General features: G+C 50.8%; 2 protein-coding genes across 4 annotated transcripts in view; one reads left to right on the forward strand and one right to left on the reverse strand.

Annotated features, from left to right (window-relative positions):
* The first annotated feature begins 1566 nt into the window (after window positions 1–1566).
* SLC16A11 (solute carrier family 16 member 11) lies at window positions 1567–10292 on the forward strand. The gene is made up of 5 exons (XM_081886906.1): window positions 1567–1627; window positions 4672–4890; window positions 5997–6140; window positions 8475–9209; window positions 10061–10292. The coding sequence occupies exons 2-5, from the start codon at window positions 4689–4691 to the stop codon at window positions 10267–10269; spliced, it is 1290 nt and encodes a 429-aa protein (XP_081743032.1). The 5' UTR covers window positions 1567–1627; window positions 4672–4688; the 3' UTR covers window positions 10270–10292.
* An 8-nt stretch (window positions 10293–10300) lies between these two features.
* LOC309355773 (monocarboxylate transporter 13-like) overlaps window positions 10301–22100 on the reverse strand; it is a 174680-nt gene continuing 162880 nt past the window's right edge. The window contains exons 3-6 of one of the 3 annotated variants that reach the window (XM_081886898.1): window positions 20204–21113; window positions 17173–17316; window positions 15253–16026; window positions 10684–11464 (exon numbers count right to left, since the gene is read on the reverse strand). In XM_081886898.1, the coding sequence (XP_081743024.1) occupies window positions 11262–11464; window positions 15253–16026; window positions 17173–17316; window positions 20204–20408 (1326 nt within the window). In that variant the 5' untranslated portion in view covers window positions 20409–21113 and the 3' untranslated portion in view covers window positions 10684–11261. Of the gene's footprint in view, window positions 11465–15252; window positions 16027–17172; window positions 17317–20203; window positions 21901–22100 lie in introns of those variants that run through there. The other 2 variants (XM_081886897.1, XM_081886899.1) reach the window with 2 other exon arrangements.

Consider the following 22100-nt stretch of genomic DNA (forward strand, 5'->3'; position numbering starts at 1 on the left):
CGCAGTTGAAATAAATTAAAAAATTATCCAGTAGCACTGACCTTAGAGACCAACTAAGTTTGTTCTTGGTATGAGCTTTCGTGTGCATGCACACTTCTTCAGATAACACTATATAACTACATGCAAATGCTTTATTGAATATTTACAGATAAACTGTAAACAGATAAGGACATTGGCAGGATTACTGTAACAACCTGCAGTTTAATAAGAGTATATAAAAAAAAACACGAGCAAATTAATTGAATTTGGAAATGCGGAAGATATTAAAAATAAATTTAAGGAAGCGCAGAAAGAGGGGGAGGGAAGTCAAGTTTTGAAAGGTTAAAATGATTGCAAAATTAATGAAATGAATGATGATGATGATGATGATAATTTTAATTCTACCCCGCCCATCTGGCTGGGTTTCCCCAGCCACTCTGGGCGGCTTTCAACAGAACATTCAAAACATCAAACGTTAAAAACCTCCAGATACAGGGCTGCCTTCAGATGTCTTCTAAAAGTCAGATAGTAGTTTATTTCCTTGAGATCTGATGGGTGGGCATTCCACAGGGCGGGCGCCACCACCGAGAAGGCCCTCTGTCTGGTTCCCTGTCACCTCACTTCTCACAAGGAGGGAACCGCCAGAAGGCCCTCGGAGCTGGACCTCAGTGTCTGGGCTGAATGATGGGGGTGGAAACGCTCCTTCAGATATACTGGACCGAGGCCGTTTAGGGCTTTCAAGGTCAGCACCAACACTTTGAATTGTGCTTGGAAACGTACTGGGAGCCAATTTAGGTCTTTCAAGACCGGTGTTATGTGGTCTCAGCGGCCGCTCCCAGTCACCAGTCTAGCTGCCGCATTCTGGATTAGTTGTAGTTTCCGGGTCACCTTCAAAGGTAGCCCCACATAGAGCACATTGCAGTAGTCCAAGCGAGAGATAACCAGAGCATGCACCACTCTGGCCAGACAGTCTGCGGGCAGGGAGGGTCTCATCCTGCGTACCAGATGGAGCTGGTAAACAGCTGCCCTGGACACAGAACTGACCTGTGCCTCCATGGACAGCGGTGAGTCCAGAATGACTCCCAGGCTGCGCCCCTGGTCCTTCAGGGGCACAGTTGCCCCATTCAGGACCAGGGAGTCCCCCACACCCGCCCGCCCCCTGCCCCCCAAAAACAGTACTTCTGTCTTGTCAGGATTCAACCTCAATCTGTTAGCCGCCATCCATCCTCCAACCGCCTCCAGACACTCATTATTGTTATTGTTATTAGAACAGAAACGGGCAGTAGCTTTGTGCCTTTCCTGAAGAAGCAACAGGCAGGCGCCCAACAGGTGCAGCCTCCCCGCAGGACACGGGATTGCAAGGAGACAGAGAAGCCTGCCTCTTGGGCAGCTGAGAAATACTTATGAGTCTCTTTGTTTGGCAACCGCAAGGCAGCAACCAACTCCCTTGCGGGGCGGGAACAGGATCCGCCTTCGCTTCCAGCCAGAGTCATGCCCATCCGCCGGGCACCTTTTAAAGGCGGCCGTCGCAGCTTCTCCATGGGGGAAAAGAGGGGGAACCTTCTCACGGCTCAGGAGACCTCTGGGGCTGGCCGTTGCGGCAGAGGACGAGGCTCCTTCCCACAGCGTCCTCTCTCACCTGTCGCAGGTAAAATAACTTGGATAAGGAGGACGGAGTGGGGTTTGGGGCAGGATCAGGAAACCAGCAAAGATCTCAGATGTGATGGAGAGGGGAGCTCCCGTTAGTGCCTCGCTCATGACACCCCCTCCAGCCCCATCCCATAATTTCAGGGCCCCTCCAGACGTCCTCAAAAAATAAATCACTGCGTCCATGATGCTATCGGGGTGGTTATGCGTAAATCCCGCTTCCGACACTGTTTCCGAAACTTTCAGCGCGGACACAACTTCATTGCCAATCGGTGCTGGTCTTCCTGCGGGTATCCTGCAACTTTGCACACCGCAAATGTTCCGGGAATGGGGTGGGGGCGGTGTCCCACTTTTGCTGCGTTTATAGGATAAGACTGCCCCCCCAAGCCCAATAATGACGTGTGGACCGACCAGTATGAATCCATCTCTAATGCGCTCTTATCGCACCCATAGGACGCATTGCAGAATACGCCCCACAAAAATCCCACCAGTTTGGGGGAAGGGGTTCTTCCAAAGTTTCCATCTTATATTATTGAGACCCCCCCTTCGGTCCCTGTTAAAATGGGGGGGGTCTTGTATCCCTCCTACCCGCCCCTTGCTTGCAAAACCCCTCGTGGGCTCTCCCTCTTCTGCGTCTTGGCGACCCCTTACCAAACTTTATATTCTCTCCCTTGCTCATTTCCCTGTCCTGAGATTTGCCCCCACCCCAGTTTATGCAGCCCAGAAGGCTTCTCTCTTCTCAGCCGCCACAAATCATCTCCCCCCCCCAACCAAAAAAAAAAAAAAGGAGGTTTCCCAGGAGAGTTGGGTTACAATACACCTGAACCCAACCAGTTCCAAACTGCCTCTTGAGTCTCCGGATTAAAGATTTAAGCACTGCCTTGTATAATAAGTGAGCAGCATGGGGGGGGGGGAAGAATATTTGGCTTTAGACCATGGTGTGTGTGTGTGTGTGTTGATTTTGACAAATGCAGGTTTTGATTGGGGAGTCGCCATGATACTATACCGCAGAGGGTCCCACACTTTTTGCGCGCGCGCCCCCACGCAACTTGGTGCCATAAATTCATTTCCAGTGCCCCCTCCCCTGTAAAAAGCGCTGTTCGGACGTTTGCACGACCCTCTCAAGGAAGAGAACGGCACAGCAAAATCCCAAACCTAAACAATGAATTGCGCATTTATTCCAAGTCCCGTTAAAACTATTTATTTCCATTAATTCCACAAAAGGGATGAACTTGGTTCAATGATGCCAACTTTTCAAAGCCTGATAGTCATTTGCATCTCCTGAGCTCACCCCCCCCCCCTTACTTTGAGAACACCTGCTATATAGGAGAATTGTGGCCACGCTGGGTGCATACAGAACTATGTTTCCCAGGTTTTTTGCTCTATGGATATCCTTTGATATGCTGACCCACCAATTTATTGCCCCATGAATTCTGGACCTCTCCGTTTTCTTGGCAGCCACCGATTTCGTGCCTCCGAACTGCAGGTTTGCTTGTTTTGTGCCCATTACTCGGAGCAGCCGAGCGAAGCGTCCCTATTTAATGTGCCATTTGGTGAAATATTTATAGTACTTTCAAAGCCCCCTATCCGAGATTTTGCTCACGCGAATGCACGCACGCTGCCTGATCACAGGGGATTTAATGGGGCTCCCGTGCGAAGCCTGCGCGACCCACCTGCGCCGTGGGAAACGCTGGTTTGGAGAATTGAACCAGGTGGGCGTTTTTTTGGGGGGGGGCAGACTCCCTCCCTCGCCAGCTCCTTCCAGCAGGGGGCGCACCCAGCTCCTGATGCGTTGCTGCAGGCCAAGATGAGACTCAGGGTTCTGTCCTCTCCCCCATGCTTTTCAACATCTACATGCAGCCGCTGGGAGAGATCATTGGGGGTTTGGGGTGGGTGTCTATCAATATGCGGATGATACCCAGCTCTACCTCTCTTTCAAATCAGAACCAGCGAAGGCGGTGAAGGTCCTGTGTGAGTGTCTGGAGGTAGTTAGAGGATGGATGGCAGCTAAGAGATTGAGGTTGAATCCTGACAAGACAGAAGGACTGTTTTGGGGGGACAGGGGGCGGGCAGGTGTGGAGGACTCCCTGGTCCTGAATGGAGCAACTGTGCCCCTGAAGGACCAGGTGCGCAGCCTAGAAGTCATTCTGGACTCACAGCTGTCCATGGAGGTGCAGGTCAGTTCTGTGTCCAGGGCAGCTGTCTGCCAGCTCCATCTGGTGCACAGGATGAGACCCTCCTTGCCTGCGGACTGTCTCACCAGAGTGGTACAGGCTCTGGTTGTCTCCTGCTTGGACTATTGCAATGCGCTCTATGTGGGGCTACCTTTGAAGGTGACCCGGAAACTGCAGCTAATCCAGAATGCGGCAGCTAGACTGGTGACCGGGAGCGGCTGCCGAGACCATATAACACCAGTCTTGAAAGACCTAAATTGGCTCCCAGTATGTTTCTGAGCACAATTCAAAGTGTTGGTGATGACCTTGAAAGCCCTAAACGGCCTCAAAGGCCCAGTAGACCTGAAGGAGCAACTTCACACTTGCGCATGCACAAATAACGCTTGTGTGTGTGTGTGCAAATAACGCTTGCGCATGCACAAAGAACACTTGCGCATGCGCACAAGCTATTTCCGGCGCACTTCCGGGTCAGAGGAGCACCGGAAATAGCTTGTGTGCATGCGCACGGGCCTCCTCCGACCCAGATGTGCAGCGGAAATAACACTTTCGCATGCACACATGCTATTTCCGGTGCTCCTCCGACCCAGAGGTGGGCAGCCGCGCAGCGCAGCACCACTAAGAGCAGGCGGTGGCAGTGGGCAGCAGGGGGCACCGTGGGCCGGATAAACCAGTCCCTCAGGCCTTATCCAGCCTGCGGGCCTTAGTTTGGGGACCCATGGGATCCAGAAAAGAGTCGCCCATAATGGCGGCTGCTCCCTGCCACAACGTTCCCACTGAACATGTGCAGCCTTGTCTTGTGGAAGTTATAAAGAGCAGTGGGTTATGGTCATGTTTTGCAAAAATGCTCTCTTCTCTCCTTCGACTCTTCTAGGAATCCAACCCTGAGAGATGTCGCTGCCTCTGGAAAACCCTCCGAATGGGGGGTGGGGCTGGCTGATCGTCCTCTCGGGATTTCTGGCCAACTCCCTCACTTACGGGATCTTGAGATCTCTGGGTATCCTCTTTGAAGAACTGGTGGAAGCTTTCGACGCCAGCGCTGCCCAGGTCTCCTGGGTGACGGCCATCGCCTTGGCAACCCAGCAGCTGGCTAGTAAGTTTTCCAGATAGGGCCACCACCCAGAAGGCCATGCCTGTCGATGCCTTTGCTACGGATCCCAGTTTTTGTATCGGCGATGTCTCAGCCGCTTGCAGAATAATATACTTTTCAAACAACAAACCTTTTAACCGTATTGGAACGCAACTCAAAATCCTCAAAAACTTTGCTGGGTTCAAATAGGTGAAATGGCAAATAATTAAGCCGTACAAAGTCTGTCTAGACAAAGAGGGCAGCCGTTTCTCTTCATTTTTGAGTGAATCAGCTGGTCTGTCTCCGGAGCGAAGGCAACACATTTATCTGAGATTCCTGCATTGCAAGGGGTGGGCTAGATGACTCTTGGGGTCCCAACTCAAGGATGAGAGCTTATTTCTAATGGAGAAAATCTCCCAGCGCTCCTCATTTCTTGTTAATCTCACATCCCTACACTGTCAAGTTTTAATTATATTCCAAATATAATGAAATTAAAGGGGGCAGAGGTTGAGAGCAAATCTGGGAAGGGTTTGGCAGGGTTTGATTTACATGCAAAATGCCACGGGTTCAATCCTTGGCTTGGTTCAATCCTTCAGTTTAACATAAAACCAAACAAACTAACCCATACCTGTGAGGTTGGTGGTGGTGGGGAATCTCTAGAAGACATCAGGGAACTAATCAGATTGCCAAAAGCCAGCATTCTTCATCCTTGGCTCCCCAGAAGTTGTCGGACTACAACTCCCATCATCCATGAAAATCGGTTACACTGACTCAGGATGATGGGAGTTGTAGTCCCAAAAAATCTGGAGGACACCAGATTGCCAAAAGGCAATGTTCTTCAACGGCTCCCCAAAAGTTGTCGGACTACAACTCCCATCATCCATGAAAATCAGTTACACTGACTCAGGATGATGGGAGTTGTAGTCCCAAAAAATCTGGAGGACACCAGATTGCCAAAAGGCAATATGTTCTTCAACCTTGGATCCCCAAAAGTTGTCGGACTGCAACTCCCATCATCAACAAATATTGGTTACGCTGACTCAGGACGATGGGACTTGTAGTCCAAAAATAAACCCCCCAAGAGGCTGCCCTAACCCTTTGCAACTATCTTCCACCCGTTTCCCACCCAGGTCCTGTTGGTACAGCTGCCAGCATGCGGTTCGGAGCTCGTCCGGTGGTCATGCTGGGCGGCCTCCTCTCCTCTCTGGGCGTCTTCTGGGCTTCCTTCAGCACCAGTTTACTCCAGTTGTATCTCACCCTGGGGTTTCTGACAGGTGAGTGAGCATGGGGTCCACGTTCCCCTCCTGCTCCCCCCAGAAGTGGAGTTCAGAAAGATCGCTGCCTCCGACCGCAGAGCAGAGCCTTATCTCCCACGAACTCGTCCGATCCTCTGCTGATGCCACCCGAGCTGGCGGCCATTGCCGCCTCCTGTGGCAGGGAGTTCCACAGTCAAACTACGCACTGCATGAAGGAGGAGGCAGAACATAAGCATAGTGTTTAGGGAAGCTTTTAATGTTTGAAGCTTTATTCTGTTTTTAGTCCTCTGTTGGGAGTCGCCCAGGGTGGCTGGGGAGACCCAGCTGGATGGGGTATAAATAATCAAATAATTATTATTTGATTAGTAGTAGTAGTTATGATGTGGGACGCGGGTGGCGCTGTGGGTTAAACCACAGAGCCTAGGACTTGCCGATCAGAAGGTTGGCGGTTCGAATCCCCGCGAAGGGGTGAGCTCCCGTTGCTCGGTCCCTGCTCCTGCCAGCCTAGCAGTTCAAAAGCACCTCAAAGTGCAAGTAGATAAATAGGTACCACTCCGGCGGGAAGGGAAACGGCGTTTCCGTGCACTGCTCTGGTTCGCCAGAAGCGGCTTAGTCATGCTGGCCACATGACCCGGAAGCTGTACGCTGGCTCCCTCGACCAATAAAGCGAGATGAGCGCCGCAACCCCAGAGTCGGCCACGACTGGACCTAATAGTCAGGGGTCATTTAGTAATTATGATAATAATTACCCGCTCCTCTCTCCCTTGGTCTCCCCAGGAACCAGAAGAGGCATGAAAAGGGCGGAGGATAGGTTGGCTGAAGGCAGGCATAGTCTCCGATTGCTTGGGGAGAACCCTGCAGAGGAGAAGACATTGATGGCTGTGGGGAGACAGGGACCTTCAGCCCCCACAACTGCCTCATAGGGGCAGGACCACAGTTGCTGTGCTCATTGGGCCTGGGAGTCCTGAGTAGATCTCTGAATAAAGAGGGATTTATTGTTGGCAACAACACGGCTGCCTGCTGTTTCGTTCTGTTAACGGAGAAATCTGAGGGCTCCCTTGGACAAAAAACAAGGACACCAGCCAGGAATACCAGAGCAAAACAGCAGCCAGTAGGCTTTGGTCTTTATTGAAGGCTGTCGCGACAGGACTCCCCCCTGCCACCAGGTGGAAGAAGATGGAAGCCCCAAACAAAAGAGAACCCAAACTTTTATTAGTTGCTAATCCCCATGTTACACCCTCCCCCAAACTACATCACTCATACATCATGAAATGGGAGGTCTGGTGGCCGTAATCTAAGCATCCCGGACCCTGCCCCATGGTTCCCCTTGCCCTCCACCAAACACCCATCAAGTGAAACAAAAGAGATATTTACATTTCCCTGTTTCCCGGGCAAGTTAGTAAAAGGTAAAGGGACCCATTAGGTCCAGTCGTGGCCGACTCTGGGGTTGCGGCGCTTATCTCGCTCTATTGGCCAAGGGAGCCGGCGTACAGCTTCTGGGTCACGTGGCCAGCAGGACTAAGCCGCTTCTGGCGAACCAGAGCAGCGCACGGAAACTCCGTTTACCTTCCCGCCAGAGCGGTACCTATTTATCTACTTGCACTTTTGATGTGCTTTCGCTTCGAACCACCTACCTTCTGATTGGCAAGTCCTAGGCTTTGTGGTTTAACCCACAGTGCCATCCATGTCCATGCCAAGTTCATCCCACCCTTTTGTCTTCATCTGGGTTTGTTATTTCTGGAATGGCTACCTGTCTGGCACTCAGGTATCAGGAGGCCAGGGATTATCACTCAGGCAGAGGGGCTGCTGAGGAGCTGAGCTCACCTGTCTATATGAATTTCTGAAGTTTTCCCTGTGAGCCAGTACAGAGATCCATTGATCAGTGAATTCTTACATTTGGTATCCTGCAGCAAAGGCCCTTTGAACAGATAGGAAGAAACTGTGACGAAGTGTTTTGTGGGGACAAATCACAAAAGTCCCAAAAGCGATTGTGCTGATTTTGGTAGTGGGCTGCATGTGCATGATATCTGCTGGAGGGGCAACTCCCCCAACCTATACATAAATTCCTGCAACAATGAGAAACATTTTGCAGAGTTGGAAGGGTCCCCCAGAGTCATCTAGTCCAACCCCCTGCAATGCAGGAATTTGTGGGGAGGAGGAGACATTGATGGCTGTGGGGAGACAGGGACCTTCAGCCCCCACAACTGCCTCATAGGGGCAGGACCACAGTTGCTGTGCTCATTAGGCCTGGCAGTCCTGAGCAGATCTTTGACTAAAGAGGGATTTATTGTTGCCAACAACACGGCTGCCTGCTGTTTCCTTCGCCCACCCAAAGCCTCTCTCCCCTCGCAGGTTTCGGCTGGGCGCTGGCCTTCGCCCCCGTCATGGGCACCCTCTCGCGCTACTTCTCGTCTCGGCGCTCCCTGGCGATGGGCCTGGCACTGACGGGCAACGGACTGTCCTCCTTCGCCTTCTCCCCGCTGCTGCGGCTCCTGGCTGACTCCCTGGCATGGCGGGGGGCTCTGCTCGCCACCTCCGCCCTGGGCCTCCACCTCTTGGTCTGCGGGGCCCTCCTGCGCCCGCTGAGCCTGCGGGGCGACCTCTCGCACTCGGGACCGGGCTTCGACCTGGGCCTGTTTGCCGAGAGGGGCTTCGCGGCCTTCTCCCTCGGCGCCGCCCTGCTGGCCGCCGGCTACTTCACGCCTTACGTCCACCTGGAGCCCTACGGCCGGGCAATGGGCCTTGGCCCCTACGAAGCCGCTGCCGTCGTGTCTGCGGCCTCCCTCTCGGACGCTCTGGCCCGGCTGCTGGCCGGCGGTCTGGCTGACCGGCATCTCCTGTCCCCGGCCCGTCTCCTGGTCCTCTGCAGTGCGCTGACCGCCTGCAGCCTCCTCCTCTTCCCGCTCGCCTCGTCCTTCGCAGATGCCCTCGGACTGGCCCTGCTCTACGGCACAAGCGCGGGCAGTTTTGCCACGGTGGCCTTCGGGGTCTTGCCTGAGATCGTCGGCGTGTCACGCGTGGTCAACGCCACGGGGCTGTGCTTGATGGCCATGAGCGTCGGGGGGCTGCTGGGCCCGCCCCTCTCTGGTAAGGGACACCTCGCTTATTATTATTATTATTATTATTATTATTATTATTATTACAACAGGTGGTCTCGGGGGGTTCACAAAAAAGATCATAACATATATAATCAGAATTATATATGAAAGCTCGTACCAAGAACAAACTTAGTTGGTCTCTAAGGTGCTACTTAGAGGGACAGGGCTGCCTTCAGGTGTCTTCTAAAAGTCGGATAGTTATTTATTTCCTTGACATCTAGTGGGAGGGCGTTCCACAGGGCGGGTGCCACCACCGAGAAGGCCCTCTGCCTGGTTCTCTGTAACCTCACTTCTCGCAGGGAGGGAACCGCCAGAAGGTCCTCGGAGCTGGACCTCAGTGTCCGGGCAGAACGATGGGGGTGGAGACGCTCCTTCAGGTCTACTGGGCCGAGGCTGATTATGCAAACGCATATGCAAACACCATGCAAATTTCCTGCCACATGTTTCCTCCTTACTTGAATGTGCCAGGTGCCAGTGCCGGATTTACGTATAAGCTAAACAAGCTATAGCTTAGGGCCCCACTCTCTTGGGGGCCCCGCAAAAATGTAAAGGAAAAAGAAACTTTTTATATATATATAGCATATATTCAACACAAAAAAACAGTGACAATTTGTTGTTGACAAAGGACAGCTGGACGTATAAAGGGCCCCATTACCTTCAGTAGCATAGGGCCACATCACACTTAAGTCTGGTCCTGCCAAGCATCAAGATACACTGCCCTTGCTCATGGAGGTTCTGTTTTGCCATTAGCCACGAGTCCAGGCCTCCTGCCCAAAGTTCTCTGAGTTCTGGCGAAAGCAAGATCTGGCGGCCTCCTACTGTCTTCCTCTTCCTCTCCAGGTTTCTTGAGGGACCTGACGGGAGACTTCACCGCCTCGTTCCTGGTCGGAGGGTCCTTCGTCCTCTGCGCCAGCGGGGTCTTCGCTGCCCTCCCCTCTTTCTGCCCCGGCTGCTGCAAAGACGATGGCGACCCCAAGGCCCGGGGAACCCTTGGCTCAGTCCCCTCTCTGCTTCCTTCTCCCCTCACAAGCAAATGTTCACAGGTATGAAGAAAGAAAAGAAACACAAGCATTGACACAACAACCAAATTTCAGCCGTGAGCGCCTGTTTTTCACCGCAGAGGCCAAAAAGTTGGCAGAGTTGTCACGTATCTTAAATCTGCGAGAGAGGCACTAATCTCAGACATTAATCCACAAACTGGAAAGGTTTCAGAGGATTTGAGAATATCTCTTTTGCCCATGCAGGTGATTATTATTATTATTATATCAAGGCTGGAGTTCGAAGGCTGGATAAGCCTGCCATTTTCACAAGACTGTGTCTGCCTATTAATTCCTCCCTTGAAATTTCAGTTCAAGGGATCAGTAACTTGCATACGAAGAGTTTGCTTTTATCGACCATGCCCGCACTGCAGAAGAATATATATATATCTTTTTTATTAAATTATGAGTTACGTAGGTGCCGTGATTAAAAGAAACACACGATAAAGCTTATTGAATGCTCTTCTAAGTCGCTGAGCAATTGTCAAGGGAGGCGCAAAAAAGAATTTGATAGCTGCCCGAGAACAGCAGTTTTCTACCCAAATTGGCGTGCTTCAGCTGTTCAGCCATAAATCGTGCACAGTCGTGCTGGCAGAGGCTGATGGGTTTTGTAGTCCAATATAGCAGAGTAGGAGAACTGAAAGCAATATCTCACATCTGACAACTAATGTGCTGCTTTGGTTTCAGATAAGCACGTGGGGTCTCAAAAGCCCGGGATACAAATTTTCATGGCCCTCTAAGTGCCTAGGCTGGCTCATTTGCCAGGAGTGATGTATTGAGAGTTGACTCTGGTACCTAATTTGGACCAAACTGATGTATATTTTGCTCCTGTCCCTTCCAAGCTGGGGGTGTGTGGGGCTTGCAAGACACGGCGTAAAAAAACAGACTGCTCCCCCTCTACCCTACTGCCTTCCCGCCCCCAAATATCAGGAATATGACATGTCCCAGGCCGATGGAGAGACTGGTCCTTTTTCCAAAACGAAGCAGTCTGGGGTTGATCTCCGTCAGGCTAGACAAACTCCGTTTTGCTGGCTTGGGTTCCAGGGATCTTCCGGTTTGTTCCCTTCCTGGTTCTGCTTGGGGGGGCTGGGGGTCTGGAGGGAGAAATAGCCGGGCAGGAGCAAAAGTCCCAGGCTTCCAGCGACGAGGAAAGAGCCCCCTGCCAGGAAGGAGGCCTTGTAACTTCCACTCACGTCCCGGATCCAACCTGGAACAGAGGAAAGGTCCAAGTCGTGAGTGGAATAAGATTGGGGATGTACATAATCAGAGCATAGTAAAAGCCCACTGGATCAGGTCCGCTGGATCGATGGCCTCCAATTGTGAAGGGAGAGGTCGGAAGCCATCGATAGCTTGCTCCTCCTCCATGAATTCATCCAATCCTCTTTTAAAGCCATCTAGCTTGGTGGACGTCACTGCCTCTTGTGGCAGGGAGTTCCGCAGTTTAACTGGGCAGCAGAAACATCGTATTTTTCGCTCTATAAGACGCACCAGACCACAAGACACACCTAGTTTTTGGAGGAGGAAAACAAGAAAAAAATATATTCTGAATCTCAGAAGCCAGAACAGCAAGAGGGATCGCTGCGCAGCGAAAGCAGCAATCCCTCTTGCTGTTCTGGCTTCTGGGATAGCTGCACAGCCTGCATTCGCTCCATAAGACAGACACACATTTCCCCTTACTTTTTAGGAGGGGAAAAGTGAGTCTTTTAGAGCAAAAAATACGGTAAGTCCTTTATTTGATCTGTCCTGAATTTTGTGGCTAGTGTGTTCAATGGAGGAGATAAGCTGAGGGATAAGCCATAGCTGTCAACTTTTCGCTTTTCTTGTGAGGAATCCTATTCGGAATAAGGGAATTTCCCTTTATTAAAAAAAAGGGAAACATTGACAGCTATGGGATAAGCCCGCCAGTCTCGGGCAAAAATGGGGGCGATGTATTTTGAGAGAGAGAGAGAGTGAAATCTAAGTTGTGAATTTAAATGACTAAAGCTGAGTTGACAGAATGCTAAAGGGCAAAAAAGCAGTTTTTTCTCTGCCTCCCACTCCCAGCACAGCTTTATAAATCTCTATGACACCCCTCGTCTCAATTTGCTTATGTCACTCGCCTAGTGGGGTGACAGCACCTGATGGACAGGTGGGTGTGGTCTCAGGGGGAAGGTTAAGATTAGTTCTGAGGATCCGATCGAAGGCTTCGCCATCAGAAAAAGTTGGAAGAAATGTTTCAAATATGAACGAAGTGGACGTATGCAAAAATAAACATTATTTTCCATCTTACTGCAGGTTTCGTTTCATTTTGAAAAGTAACATTTTATTTTACAGTTTTTTTGTGGTTTATATTAGATATATGGGAGGGGCATCGAAATCTTTTAAGTGCTTATCACCTCTAAAGGTCTTAATCCAGCCTTGGGGAGGAGAGATGGCTGCATGTTGTACCCACTGACATTTTTCTGGTGAAAATAGGGATGTCCTTAACAACAACAACACTACCCCAGGGCTAACACCCCAGAGGACAGGATCACACTTCAAAACGACCTTGACAGATTAGAGAACTGGGCCAAAGCAAACAAGATGAATTTTAACAGGGCGAAATGTAAAGTATTGCACTTGGGCAAAAAAAATGAGAGGCACAAATACAAGATGGGTGACACCTGGCTTGAGAGCAGTACATGTGAAAAGGATCTAGGAGTCTTGGTTGACCACAAACTTGACATGAGCCAACAGTGTGACGCGGCAGCTAAAAAAGCCAATGCAATTCTGGGCTGCATCAATAGGAGTATAGCATCTAGAGCAAGGGAAGTAATAGTGCCACTGTCTTCTGCTCTGGTCAGACCTCACCTGGAGTACTGTGTCCAGTTCTGGGCACCACAGTTCAAGGAGGACACTGACAAACTGGAACGGGTCCAGAGGAGGGCAACCCAAATGGTCAAAGGGCTGCAAACGATGCCTTATGAGGAACGGCTAAGGGAGCTGGGCATGTTTAGCCTGGAGAAGAGGAGGTGAAGGGGTGATATGATAGCCATGTTCAAATATATCAAAGGATGTCACATAGAGGAGGGAGAAAGGTTGTTTTCTGCTGCTCCAGAGAAGCGGACACGGAGCAATGGATCCAAACTACAAGAAAGAAGATTCCACCTAAACATTAGGAAGAACTTCCTGACAGTAAGAGCTGTTTGACAGTGGAATTTGCTGCCAAGGAGTGTGGTGGAGTCTCCTTCTTTGGAGGTCTTGAAGCAGAGGCTTGACAACCATATGTCAGGAGTGCTCTGATGGGGTTTCCAGCTTGGCAGGGGGTTGGACTCCATGGCCCTTGGGGTCGCTTCCAACTCTAGGATTCTATGATTCTAACAACAACAACAACAAACAACATGCCAGCCACTCTAGGTGGCTTCCAACATGTATAAAAACATAGTAAAACTTTAAACATTAAAAAAACTTCCCTATCCAGGGCTGCCTTCAGATGTCTTCTGAAGGTTGTATAGTTACTTACCTCCTGGGCTGTGGAATTGCATAATTCCATACCCTCCTATGAAAACAGGGACATCTACCATACCCTCCAGCAGTGCTTTTATACTGGGGGGGACGCATACCCCTAAACATTTTGTGAATCTAAGTTTGGCCTCATTGTGGGGCAGTATTTCAATATATCGTACTTTCCTGTGTATAAGACTAGGTGTTTTTTTTTACTAAAAAATAATGTTAAAAAGGGGGGGTAGTCTTATACACGGGGGCAATCTCTCCCCATTTTCTTAATTTGGAGTCCCCCAAAATAGGGGGGTCTTATACATGGGGGGGTGTAATAATAATTATAATAATAATTTATTTATACCACACCCTTCCTGGTTCAGAAAACCGGGCTCAGGGCAGCTAGCAACAAATTTAAAACACTTAATTGATGCAACAAAAAACAGCATAAAATACAGTATAAAACATGAATAACAATAATTCAGAATTCAAAAATCAAAAATCAATTTAGGGGGGAAATCCACCCAATGAACATTAGATGATCACCAGGGCTAGCTGGCTGAATTAGGCCAGCAAGGAGGCCAGGGGAGAATTAGCTGTGGGTAATCTTCATAAAAGGGACGCGGGTGGCGCTGTGGGTAAAACCTCAGTGCCTAGGACTTGCTGATCGCAAGGTCGGCGGTTCGAATCCCCGCGGCGGGGTGAGCTCCCATCTTTCGGTCCCAGCTCCTGCCCACCAAGCAGTTCGAAAGCACCCCTAAGTGCAAGTAGATAAATAGGTACCGCTTTATAGCGGGAAGGTAAACGGCGTTTCCGTGTGCTGCGCTGGTGCCGGCTCACCAGAGCAGCTTCATCACGCTGGCCACGTGACCCGGAAGTGTCTTCGGACAGCGCCGGCTCCCGGCCTCTTGAGTGAGATGAGCGCGCAACCCTAGAGTCGGACACGACTGGCCCGTACGGGCAGGGGTACCTTTACCTTTACCTTTTAATCTTCATAAAAGCGGAGGGGGAGGGAAGGAAGGGGAATAAAAGAACAGGCTAAGTTCAAATTGAAAGCCAGGCAGAGTAGCTCTGTCTTACAGGCCCTGCGGAAGGAAGTTAAATCCTGCAGAGCCCTGGTCTCCTGGGACAGAGCATTCCACCAGGCCGGAGCCACCACCGAGAAGGCCCTGGTGGAGGATAATCTGACTTCCTTAGGGCCTGGGACCTCTAAACTATGATTATTCATGGACCTTAAGGTCCTCTGCAGGGCATACCAGGAGAGGTAAATACGAGGGCCCTAAGCCACAATATACACGGAAAAATACGGTATGTAGGAAAATGAGAGTACCTCTAACATTTTTTTAGAAAAAAGCACTGCCCTCCAACATTTCTTCGATGAAAACAGGGATGTGACGCAACTAAGGAAAAGAGACATTCCAGGATCAAATCAGAAACTGGGACAGCTTCTGTCGATCCGGGACTGTCCCTGGAAAATCGGGGTGCTTGGAGACTGACCGGCCGACCGCCAGGCTCCGGCCTGGACCGCATCTTCCTTACCTGAGAGGGGGGGCCCTGACAGAGCCCCGACGCTTTCCATCAGGTTGATGAGTCCGATGGCCCCCATGATCCGTGCGGGACCCACGATTTCCACCAGGGTGGAGACCCTGAGCGGGAGAACGGCGCCGGCCAGGAACCCGTAGCAGGCGCTGATGGCGAGCACGGCCCCATAGCTGCGCCCCAGGGGCACGGCCAGGACGGAAACCCCTGTCAGGAAGCTCCACAGGGTGAGGTGGTGGCAGAGGCGGAGAGGGCCGCAGGTGACCAGCCAGGTGCAGGCGACGCGGCCCCCGATGTCAGCCACGCCCACGGCGGAGGCGAGGAAGGCCGCCTGGTACTCGTCAAAGTCCAGCTCCCGGGCGTGGGGCACGAGGTGGACCAGGGGCACGAAGAACCCAGCCGCGTTCAGCACCCCGCAGCAGGTGTAGGTCATGAAGCCTCGGTGGCGGAGCAAAGAGAGTCCGAAGAGAGACGAGAGCCGGTGGCGCCAGCTCACCGCCTGCTCCGGGGGCGCTGCCAGGGCATCGTCCTCAGGCAAAACGAGGGGGCGAAGCAGGGCTCCGCACGGCAGCAGGTGGAAGACCATCCCGGATACCAGCAGGAGAGCCCCACGCCAGCTGTAGAGGTCCACCAGGAACTGGAAGAAGGGCGAGAGGGCCAGGGAGGCCACGCCGGCGCCCGAGAGGGCCAGGGAGGTGGCCAGGGGGCGCCGGCGCTCGAAGTACCGCGACAGCAAGGCCAGCGAGGGCCAGAGGGCAAAGGTGCCTCCAATTCCTGAGTGGGGAAAATAGGCAGACAGGGCGTCAGCGCAGCGAAAGGAGCTGAGTGCCTTTCAACGCAAATGTTTCGCCTCCCGGATGACCGGAAACCGGAAGCGGTTGTCCCGGTTTCTGAATGTTTTTCGGAAGCCGAAAGTCCGGTGTACGTTTCCGAGCACAATTCGAGGTGTTGGTGGTGACCTTGAAAGCCCTAAATGGCCTCAAAGGCCCAGTAGACCTGAAGGAGCGTCTCCACCCCCATCGTTCAGCCCGGACACCGAGGTCCAGCTCCGAGGGCCTTCTGGTGGTTCCCTCGCTGCGAGAAGCCAAATTACAGGGAACCAGGCAGAGGGCCTTCTCGTTGGTGGCACCCGCCCTGTGGAACGCCCTCCCACCCGATGTCAAAGAGAACAACAACTACCCGATTTTTAGAAGACATCAGAAGGCAGCCCTGTTTAGGGAAGCTTTTAATGTTTGATGTACTACTGTATTTTAATATTTTGTTGGAAGCCGCCCAGAGTGGCTGGGGAAGCCCAGCTAGATGGGCGGGGTATAAATAATAAATTCTGTTCTATTCTATTCTGGTTTTCGAATATTTTTCGGAAGCCGAAAGTCCGATGCGGCTTCTGATTGAGTGCAGGTAGGTCCTGCAGCCAATCGGAAGCCACGCCTCGGTTTCTGAACTGTTTCGGGAGTCAAACAGACTCCCGGAACGGATTCAGTTCAAGAAGCAAGGTATGACAGTATATCATAATGCTTACAGATATGAAATTATGTATAAATAGCTCTGTAAGCTGGGATAGCTTTGTTGGCGGAGCACGAGCCTGAATCTCAGGGTTCTGGGTTCGAGTTCCACACTGGCAAACGATTCCTTCATTTCAGGGGGTTGGCCAAAATGAGCTTTGGAGGTCTCTCCCAACTCTGGGATAACATGCATGCAAGACATTTGTAAAAGACATTTTATATCAATGACAAAATTGATTTAGAGGGATTTGGAAGTAGCAAGGGCATGCAGTTCTCTCTGTGTGTGTGTGTAACGTGGCAAGCAAATTCAAATAATGAACCTTTCTGGCCTGTGGCTGGGGGTCTTTACTGCGGAGGAAAGCGGAAGAGCCCCTCCCAGTAAGAAAGAGACTCTGGCTTGACTCCAGACATTCCTTACCTGTGAACACGCCAATAAATATATAGAGCTGTGCCAGGTTGGTCGCGAAGGAGGCGATTAAATAGCCGAGGCCCGAAAGGAGCCCCCCTGCCATGGCGACGGGACGCTCTCCGTACTGAGTGGCCAGTGCCCCTGCCAACGGACCTGAAAATATAGAAGATAAACAGAGGGGCTGATCTGGACCCACGGCTGAGGCCGAGGCTACCCGAAGGATCTCATTCTCCCCTATGGATCTGCCCAGGATCGGAGATCTCTGGGGCAGGCCCTTCTCTCAGTCCTGCCACCCTCCCAGGCCTGCACGGTGGGGCCACGGAACAGGGCCTTTACGGTGGTGGCTCCTCCCAGGCAACTTTGGAATTCGTTGCTTAGAGAAGCCAAACACCACTTCCTATCCTTCTGCCAAACAGGTGAAGATGCTTTTATAGCTACCGGCCTTTGGGGACGGACTGTTTCCCTAAAGTAAGGGCTTTTAAATAATGCCATCCTTTTTTCTTTTTTCTTTTTTGCTATCTGTATACACCTGTCTTTATATCACTTGGGCTCTGCTAATGACTTTGAGTCTTCTGCATTTTATCCCTTTTGCTTTAATCTGAATAAGCTGCCTTAAGTCCCTGTCTGGGTAAAAGGTGTGCACAGGAATGAAAATAACAATTAATACTGTTTCCCTATTCAAGGGGGCCCACTTGGATAAAATATTTTTTGGGGGCCCAGGTAAGGCCTGCCTTGCACAATTGATCACAAGACGCGACTTGTGAACACCATTTGAAAGGCAATGTCCATCAACCGGGGGTGGGGCAGACCCCCTCAAATACAGCAGTACCTCGGTTTTCGAACGTAAGCTGTTCTGGAAGAACGTTCGAGTTCCGAAACGTTCGAAAACTGAGGCGCAAAGGGCGGTCTGCCAATTCAATGGAGAAAATTGAGAAAAATAACATACCGTATTTTTCGCTCTATAAGACGCACCTAGTTTTTGGAGGAGGAAAACAAGAAAAAAAATATTCTGAATCTCAGAAGCCAGAACAGCAAGAGGGATTGCTGTGCAGTGAAAGCAGCGATCCCTCTTGCTGTTCTGGCTTCTGGGATAGCTGCGCAGCCTGCATTCGCTCCATAAGACGCACACACATTTCCCCTTACTTTTTAGGAGGGAAAAAATGAGTCTTATAGAGCAAAAAATACGGTAAACACTCAGCGGAAGCCGTTCGACTTCCAAGGCACGTTCAGAAACTGAAGCAGTTACTTCTGGTTTTACGGCAGCCGAGTTCCGAAACGTTTGTCAACAGAGATGTTTGAAAAACCGAGGTACCACTGTATTTTATTGGGGGGCGAAGGGATCATGGATTCTAGAAGTTGGGTCCTAGGCTGCCCGGACGACAAGACCTCCCCCTGGACCTGGCTGATGTGGGGCCAGGAAAGCAGAGCAAGATGTTTGGCTGCAAGAGTTGAGAGAAGGAGGCGTACAAGGCCCCATCCAACCGCCTTAGGGACTCGGCTCCAGATTTGTGTAGGGTTTCATAGAATCATAGAATCCTAGAGTTGGAAGAGACCACCAGGGCCATGGAGTCCAACCCCCTGCCAAGCAGGAAACCCCATCAGAGCACTCCTGACATCTGGTTGTCAAGCCTCTGCTTAAAGACCTCCAAAGAAGGAGACTCCACCACACTCCTGGGCAGCAAATTCCACTGTCCAACAGCTCTTACTGTCAGGAAGTTCTTCCTAATGTTTAGGTGGAATCTTCTTTCTTGTAGTTTGGATCCATTGCTCCGTGTCCGCTTCTCTGGAGCAGCAGAAAACAACCTTTCTCCCTCCTCTATGTGACATCCTTTTATATATTTGGACATGGCTATCATATCACCCCTTAACCTCCTCTTCTCCAGGCTAAACATGCCCAGCTCCCTTAGCCGTTCCTCATAAGGCATCGTTTCCAGGCCTTTGACCATTTTGGTTGCCCTCCTCTGGACACGTTCCAGTTTGTCAGTGTCCTCCTTGAACTGTGGTGCCCAGAACTGGACACAGTACTCCAGGTGAGGTCTGACCAGAGCAGAATACAGTGGCACGATTACTTCCCTTGATCTAGATGCTATACTCCTATTGATGCAGCCCAGAATTGCATTGGCTTTTTTAGCTGCCGCGTCACACTGTTGGCTCATGTCAAGTTTGTGGTCAACCAAGACTCCTAGATCCTTTTCACATGTACTGCTCTCAAGCCAGGTGTCACCCATCTTGTATTTGTGCCTCTCATTTTTTTTGCCCAAGTGCAATACTTTACATTTCTCCCTGTTAAAATTCATCTTGTTTGTTTTGGCCCAGTTCTCTAATCTGTCAAGGTCATTTTGAAGTGTGATCCTGTCCTCTGGATTATTTATCTGTTTATTATTTATCTGTTTATTCCTGAGCCTTTTCCTTCGCCTGAAGATATCTGACAAGGCAGTGGAGGTCTCCAAGATGGGCTCCCTTCCCAGGTGGCTGAGCTCCACCTGCCCCTCAGTTTGCATATTGTGATTTTACGTTGCGAACCACCCTGAGACCTGCGGGTATACAAATTTAATAGATAACAATCATCGTTACCACCACTTCCCTCTGTAAAGGTAAAGGGACCCCTGACCATTAGGTCCAGTCGTGACCGACTCTGGGGTTGCGGTGCTCATCTTGCTTTATTGGCCAAGGGAGCCGGCGTACAGCTTTCAGGTCATGTGGCCAGCATGACGAAGCCGCTTCTGGCCAACCAGAGCAGCGCACGGAAACGCCGTTTACCTTCCCGCCGGAGCGGTACCTATTTATCTACTTGCACTTTGACGTGCTTTCGAACTGCTAGGTTGGCAGGAGCTGGGACTGAGCAATGGGAGCTCACCCCGTCGCGGGGATTCGAACCGCTGACCTTCTGATCGGCAAGTCCTAGGCTCTGTGGTTTAACCCACAGCGCCACCCGCGTCCCACTTCTCTCTATAGCACGTGCAGAAACCGGCTAAGCTCACAATTGCGTTTAGAAACCAGTCGCTCAACCGTCGGAAACTGGTCGGAATCGGGTACTCACTGGTGAATTTCGACGTGGCCACGGTGATGGACGAAATCCAGGACGTGGCGCTTGACGGCTCGTCGAAATAGGCCATGAACTCCACAAAGAAGATGCCGAAAGGCCGCGTGACCCCAAAGACCAGGGCGGACTGCATGAAACACGCCAGCGTGATCGCCCAGCCCCAGCCCCCATCTGGGGGCTCAGAATATACCCGGGGGCTCATGTCGTTTCAGTAGAGGAGCCCCATGAATTCACTGCCAGCACAGAGCAGCTTCCCTATGCGGCTGTTTTGCTCTTTGTGGACTCTGCCCCAGAAGCGGTTGCATTCTGAGTATTGGAGCATATATAGGCGACTTCTCCCTCCACCCTCCGAAGTGGCGACTTTCCTATAGGTTCAGCAGAAAGCTTTCTTTTTCTTTTCTTTTTTAAAAGACAGTTAAACCACCAGGTCCCCTCTCCTCCTCTTCCAAACCACGTCAGCGTCGATAAAGTGTTCTCTTTGCCACGGCTGACCCCCTGAACATCGCCTGCGCTTGATGTGACCCGCATTCGAAAGGTTGCCCGTCGTAAACCCCGGGGCCAAAGTCTGCGAGGAGGTGTGTCCCTGCACACCTGCGGTCTGAATACTGGAAAATGCAGGTGAAGAACAGATTATGGAGTTGGAGAGTTGGAAGAGACCCCTAGGGGTCATCTATCCCAACCCGCAGCCGTGCGAAGAATCTGCAATGTGCCACAAGAACAGCTTGCTGGATCCGGTCCCATGAAGAATGCAAGAGTCCTGCTCTACCTGACCTGCAGCTTCCAAGCTTCCAGCAAACTGGTACAGTGATATCTCAGGTTAAGTACTTAATTCGTTCCAGAGGTCCGTTCTTAACCTGAAACTGTTCTTAACCTGAAGCACCACTTTAGCTAATGGGGCCTCCTGCTGCTGCTGCGCCGCCGGAGCCCGATTTCTGTTCTCATCCTGAAGCAAAGTTCTTAACCTGAAGCACTATTTCTGGGTTAGCGGAATCTGTAACCTGAAGCGTATGTAACCTGAAGTGTATGTAACCCGAGGTACCACTGTACTCAGAAGCACGGCTGCCTCCAAGCCATTGTGTTCAGTAGCAATTCAACCCAAGAAAATAAGTAAAAGGGGTGGGTGCGGGCATAGAGGAGTGCAGTTGGACTGTGGACGAACAAGCAAATTCTGGCTGCCATTAACAGAAGTGTAAAAAAGGGTTATTTTACTGGCAGTTGCCTAGACAAAGTCCCTATTTTTTGTTATTGCTTTTGCAGAAACCGAGTTGTACACAAAGCAAATGAGCATTTATTCAAAGCTCTCTACTTCAACCCATTTTATTAAAATTGTGTGTTTTGTTTTCCAAAAATTCTCGGAGGAAGAAATGAAACTACAGCAGTGAAGGAGTAATTTGAAGAACAAGAGTGAATTGCGTAAAACGGCTTTGCTTGTCTGCTGTTGTTTTAAAAACAAATAGCGCCTTTTTGCACTGATTTCTTCCCCAGCTGCACCTTTGCTTCCAGAAAAGGATGCTGAATTTCTCCCTGAGCAGTGACTAGCTTGCTCTCAGACTTGGAGAGCGTTTGACGAAGTCTAGTAGCTAGCAGCCACTAAAAGACAGGTGGGAAATTAAACAGGCTATTGTATCAGGATTTGACCCGCTAAAATGAGTGAGCAAGGCTGGGTTTACAACTGCATTTGGAAATCAGGCTCTTGGCTCTTGGAAACATCCCTGGTTTACTATCCCTAGTACTTCAAAAGTGCCTGGCTTAAAACCGTCTATCAAAAACTTCACTCTTGTGTCCTATCCCCACAACGCCTACTCACTATGGGCCCTGCTAAAGCAAACAGTCTAATTGGTCAACGTCTATAAGATATCGAGCATCAGAACAACTTGGCTGTTTTAAGGAAATT

The sequence above is a fragment of the Podarcis melisellensis genome (assembly GCF_964234715.1).
Source record: "Podarcis melisellensis genome assembly, chromosome: 13".
NCBI lineage: Eukaryota > Metazoa > Chordata > Lepidosauria > Squamata > Lacertidae > Podarcis > Podarcis melisellensis.

What these genes read in the sequence shown, in the direction of transcription:
- SLC16A11 (XM_081886906.1), top strand. Translation starts at nt 4,689, where the DNA reads ATGTCGCTGCCTCTGGAAAACCCTCCGAATGGGGGGTGGGGCTGGCTG. An exon ending in GGCAACCCAGCAGCTGGCTA is followed by an intron (nt 4,891 to 5,996) that starts GTAAGTTTTCCA and finishes TTTCCCACCCAG; the next exon opens with GTCCTGTTGGTACAGCTGCC. An exon ending in GCTGGGCCCGCCCCTCTCTG is followed by an intron (nt 9,210 to 10,060) that starts GTAAGGGACACC and finishes CTTCCTCTCCAG; the next exon opens with GTTTCTTGAGGGACCTGACG.